This window comes from Alligator sinensis, unplaced genomic scaffold (genome assembly GCF_000455745.1).
Source record: "Alligator sinensis unplaced genomic scaffold, ASM45574v1 scaffold729_1, whole genome shotgun sequence".
In the NCBI taxonomy this organism is placed as follows: Eukaryota; Metazoa; Chordata; order Crocodylia; family Alligatoridae; genus Alligator; species Alligator sinensis.
The window spans coordinates 43,873-49,242 of record NW_005843670.1 but is presented as its reverse complement, the minus strand read 5'-3'; the positions used below and the strand labels follow the sequence as shown (position 1 = coordinate 49,242).

Sequence of the window (5,370 nt, the reverse complement as noted above, 5' to 3'; positions counted from 1 at the left end):
CAGACAAGGTTCCTTGGGTGAATTTGATATCTTTTATTAGACCAACCCAAATGGTTGGAGAATAGTTATTAAGCAAGCTTTCGGGTTCAAAAACCCTTCGTCAGGCTGAGGAAGCTGCAGCAGTTGGCAAGACAGCATTCAACCAGCCAGCCCTGTCATTTTAAACTGGTCAAATCTGTTTTGTTTTGTTTTTTTCCCAGAGACCTAGCTTTCTACTGGGTGCATCTACACAAGGATTAACTCTGACCTCGATTTATTCCAGTGTAAACTAATCGGCAGTACTTTCAGGCATGCAGCTACAAATGGATGGATGAGAGAGAAGATTTGCTGCTCTTTGTATCAAGATTCCTGCAGCCCTGCCATGGACCCCTGCCACCACCGCAGGGAGCTCCAGACTCCCCCCAGGTGCTAGCACAGGGGCTGGCAGGCAGCAAGGGGGAAGTGACAACTGCCTCGCGGCTCCTTGGGTCTGCCTGCTGCTGGAGTGGGGACAATGTCCCCGTGCCCCAGTAGCACGGAGCTCCTGCCCTGGCTCCCTGATCAGGGGCAGGGGACTTGGAAAGAGCTGCAGGGGAGGAAAAGGTCCCAGCTCCCTTCCCCAAATCTGCCAGTGGGGCAGCTATGTCACTACTAGCTTACCCACCAGCAGATCAGGGTAGAGGGCTGGCACCTACCTCACCCCTGCATATCTTTCCAAGCCCCATGCCTCAATCACCTGATTGTGCATGGGGCTTGGACCTGTCCTTGACCAGGACATTTCCCAGCCCCCACCCTGCATGCAAGGCAGAGGCTGGGCAGCTTTTTCCCCACTCAGCTCTGCGAGCCTGGAGCTGGGGGATGGTGGGGAAGGAAAGGCTTGGGGGCTTGTTTCCTTTCAGGTCCATCAGCACAGAGCTGGGGGGTGGGACAGGCTGAGGGGCTTTCCCCACCCAGCTCTGTGAGTACAGAACTGAGCTGGGAACAAGCGAGCATGTTCCCTGCCCAACTCCATGCTCCACGTTTCTCCATCCCCGCCAGCGAGGAGCTCCCAGCACTGGCTCCACGATCACAGGCCCAGTGATGGAAGATGCTTATCTCCCAGCCCGAGTCCCAAAACCACAGAGCTCAGTCCGGGAAATAAGGATCTCCCAGCACTGGGTCCCAATCACGGAGCTGGGAATGGGATTTAAGGGTCTCCCAGCCCCCACTCCCCAGTCCAATGACAGAGTGGGGGCCAGGACATAAGGATCTCCCAGTCCCCAGGCCCCAGTCATGATCTCAGAGCAGAGGGCTTGGAGCTCCCTGCTGCTAGGGCAGGGGGACATAGTCTCCACCTGAGCACCTGTAGTGGCATCCGCCCGGCTAGCAGGCAGCTCCCATGGACAGGAAGCTTCCTCCTGCCTCCAGGTGGATGGCTGACCTGGACCAGATTTTGCTCCCAATCAGATGTTTACATGAGCACTACGGCACCATTACTAATCTCAAATAAATTCACTATGCCATTTCAGGTCACAAATTTACTCAGGATTAGGGAGCTTTACTGTGAAGTAAGCATGTGCATGTGTAGACAGAGTTGCTTACTTCTCGGTAAACTATGCTAATGCAATGTTAAGCTTCTCGTGTAGATGGACCCACTGCCAACTAAAATATGTCTATGCCCTGGGATATGGATAAAGAATACCTTATTACCATATTAGATGGATTAATTATATATCATTGATGAATAGGCATGATTTTTTAACATCCGATAACCTGATTTGTACTAATTTTATTTAGTAAAGTTTTTAAGCCCAGCTAAAAGCTGGTGATAAGGACCCCAGGTCTGCCTCAGAAACTCTTTTCACGCAGCAACCCAGATCCTTGCTGTATTTCCCCTCTGCGGTGAACTAATATCAGTGCTTCACGAAACCGAGTTTCTGAAACCTCAGTAAGAAGTTATTTTGCCAGACAGGCTGGCCACCCATTGGAGAGTTAAAAGAATTGGTAACTTAAAGATTTCTTTCTTTTTGTTCTAACAATTCTGTGACTCGTTTCATTTAATTTTTTTGGTTTGTTTGTTTTTTAATCAGCAGCTTGCTCTGCTTTATCTGTCCTGTCTTAGGAATTTCCTGTGGTTTGTATTCTAATATTGGAAGTGCTGTTAAGATTTCTTTGACACTGTTTTTTGGTCTGCGTGGTTTTCCTGGGGCCGGCTTCTCAAACCATCCTTGGTCCCCAGGATCTCCCTGGGGCTCTGCAGTCCTCTGCCTCGGTGCCTGTTTTCCTTCTGGCAGAGTGAACTAGAAACCCTAGATGTCTATAGCTTCCAAACTTTGTACATACCATGTAGGCACAAAAAGATAATTAGGATTTAGCCTCTTACTTGCAAAGCTAGGGACAAGGGAAAGTCTTGAAAGAGTGGATTGTTTGTGTTATGTGTTTCATACACCGGTACCACCAGTAATTTGGGGTCTACGTCCTCTCTAAAGAGGAAACTTTCAGAGAACACAGGCCCCAATTTACTGTGTAATAGAGTTGTGAAGCACGTAACACAAATAATCCTTCTTGGGGGTGGGGGCGGGTTCAAAGTCATTGAAGTGGAAATATATGATATGATATTATACATCATCTATGTTATGTTATACAACACAGACCGTTTATGATATGCTATGTTAAACTAAATCTCTGTTTATCTAACACTTTTAATAGCCCTTAAAGTGGCTGGGTGAAATCCTGAATCTGTTAATGTGAACAGGGATATTGGAATTAACTCCTGGAGAGTAATGTTTTAACCCGTTCTTTACAAGCATTTCCTCTTCTCCAGGTTCCTTTGAATACATAGCTACCATGACAGAAATAATCTGTTTTCATTAATAATTTCCACCTTTTAATTCTTAATTGTATCATCTCCTTTATCACATCAAAAAAGCCCTTTCATGCACATTTGTAGGTAAAAAAAAATAACATAAAATAAAATAAAACATTTTATTAATAATACTTCTAGTAGAAGTAATAATAGTTATAAGTAAAATGTATGTGATTTAATTGAAATGTAATACCTGAGATACATTTTGAGAAAGATTTATATGACACTTCTTCTGTCAGTATCATATGCAGACCTTTAAGAAGAAACATGGTGCTGTTTCTAATAAAGATAAATCTATTTTTAACAATCTTCGCCTGCGTAAAGTAGGACTAAAAGAAAACAGGAATCACTTACCTTGATCTGCTTTATCTCTTTCTGTGACCACTTCAGTAAGAAGTTTCAGCTCTTCCAAAAATGCTGTCGTTTATTTAAAAAGAAGTTCCCACACCCCAAATATTTACAAACCTACTCTCCTGTAACCTATTCTCTTCCCAAAATATTTTCTTTTTCACATCCCATATAAGCATTTATAAAAAATAAAGAGTTATTGGCTAAAAAGCAAGTACATGAGCTATCCACATAAATCTCTTTGAAAACCCCCTCTAAAATTATAGAAGTGACAGTTCTAGGCGTGGCATTGCTTTAGTAAGGGGCAGCAGTTGTTTTCTAAGGAAGTAAATTAATTTAAAAATTCTCAGGCATGAGCTCCATTTCAATTTCAAGATTCAAATAATATAATAACAATTCTCGCCCACAAGTTGAAAAAATATTTTAAAATGTTGAAAAAATGCAACATAGACAACATATATAAACAATTTGAAATCAGCCTTAAAAATATATATTTTCTTCATTGAATAAAGGCACACTTTTTCATCATGCATTTTCAGCTTATTGAGTAAATTCAGTAGTGGAGAGAGGGGAGCAGGCAGGTCATAAAAAACACTGTCTTTACAAAAGCCAAGTCAAGTTTGTGACCATTACGTTACTCATCAGCAATAGCTTTGAAATCTAAGGGGAGGAAAATACACAAACTTTCCCACACTTCGGGGACTCTTGTCAACTCTTTAATTAAGTTGCACTTTCAGCTCCAGCGGGTGCTCTGCCAGACTTTCCTCCATTTAGCTGTTTGAAAACTCTGTAAACTTCTGCTCAAGGAAATTTCTTGGCAACCTCTGTGTTGAGGTGGGAGATAGCAAAGCATTTCAGGAAGGACAAATCACAATACATTTTAGTCTTTTTTTAAAATAAAGTCTAAGTGTAGGATTTTTTTTTTTTTAAAGTGAGAAATGTCATATTTGACTGTTTTCAGTCTAATACAGCATACCCGATCTCTCACTGCTGGAGTTTCTAGTGGAACGAGGTGTCTGGGTTCTGACTCACTCTACATGATGCTTCTCCATCACAATTTGTAGGATGCAAATAATAGTAGAAGAACAGGCCCAGAGGCCTCAGATTTGAATAGATTTGACTCAGATGAGTGGAATTTATCTCTTGTTTGCAAACCACAGAATCAGGTGCTTTATCTGAGACTGCCTGTCATTAGTCTAATATGTAAGAGAAGGCATCTGTTGCTGTCCATAGCGTTATGAATAATCTCTGCCAGTCAACACAGAGTCTAGGCTGGTAGTTTTAATGCAGCCTCACCTATACCAAATGCAGAACTATGCTGGGGGTTGGGGGGGAAGTAACCTTTCCCCTGTAACTGGCATACCTGTGCCAATGAAAGTTTAGAGAGACAAAACCTGAGAAAAGGCCTGAAAGCATGTCAAAGCCTATCCAACCATGCAGCAGGTCCAAGAAATGTTATCACCCACAAATTACTTGGCCACTCACATATTTTTTGTACCGTCCCAGCTACACGGTCACTCCAGCCATATTAAAATGCCCTCTATTGTGAGCTGGATTATATTTTATTGATAACTGCTCCTAAGAAGAGAGAGCATTGCATTCAGCATCATTATAACCTGTCTGTAGTACCTGGCTCCTCAGGTAAGCTGTCCAGGGGAAAATGATTGTCGTAAATACCTAGAAGTGAAGGAATGAGGAAAAATAAAGATTTCTGGAGAGATTTTGGGAGCCTATGTAGATCAACTCAGCTCTGAGCCAAGGCCAGTTGGATACCTAGGATGAGACCATTCACCATCTTTCTGAAGTAAAGTGGTACCTGGCTTTTGCTATAACCTTCTGAATTTTTTATACCTTGTGGAGTGCCTACATCTTTATGTAACTTCCTAGGTTTTAACTGCTGTAAGCTGCAAGTGTGAGAGGAAGAGTAGGGTAAAAAATCCTGTTTAGAGTCATTTCACTCTCCCCTTCAGCCTCTGCTTTCTGCCATTGTGTGACACAGGATACTGGACAAGAAGGACCTATGGTCTGACCCAGTAAACAGCAGTTATGCTTTTATGGTCTACATGATGTGAAGTGTCTGGCACATTCAGGTTTAATCAGTCAAGTGGCTTTAGTCACCACCAGATTTCACTAACAAGAACACAGGCAGTCACCCCGCATGATTAAGTCCTTCAGCAGGGGCCAGAGTCAGTAGCCAA

At 43.0% G+C, this 5,370-nt stretch overlaps 1 protein-coding gene across 1 annotated transcript in view; it reads right to left on the bottom strand.

Annotated features, from left to right (window-relative positions):
• Nucleotides 1-4,967, bottom strand: part of LOC112548874 (olfactory receptor 2T2-like) — a 10,793-nt gene extending 5,826 nt beyond the window's left edge. Inside the window, exons 1-2 of the mRNA XM_025195637.1 lie at nt 4,946-4,967; nt 4,802-4,849 (exon numbers count right to left, since the gene is read on the bottom strand). Of these exons, the coding sequence (XP_025051422.1) occupies nt 4,802-4,849; nt 4,946-4,967 (70 nt within the window). The remainder of the gene's footprint in view (nt 1-4,801; nt 4,850-4,945) is intronic.
• Between the last annotated feature and the right edge of the window lie 403 nt (nt 4,968-5,370).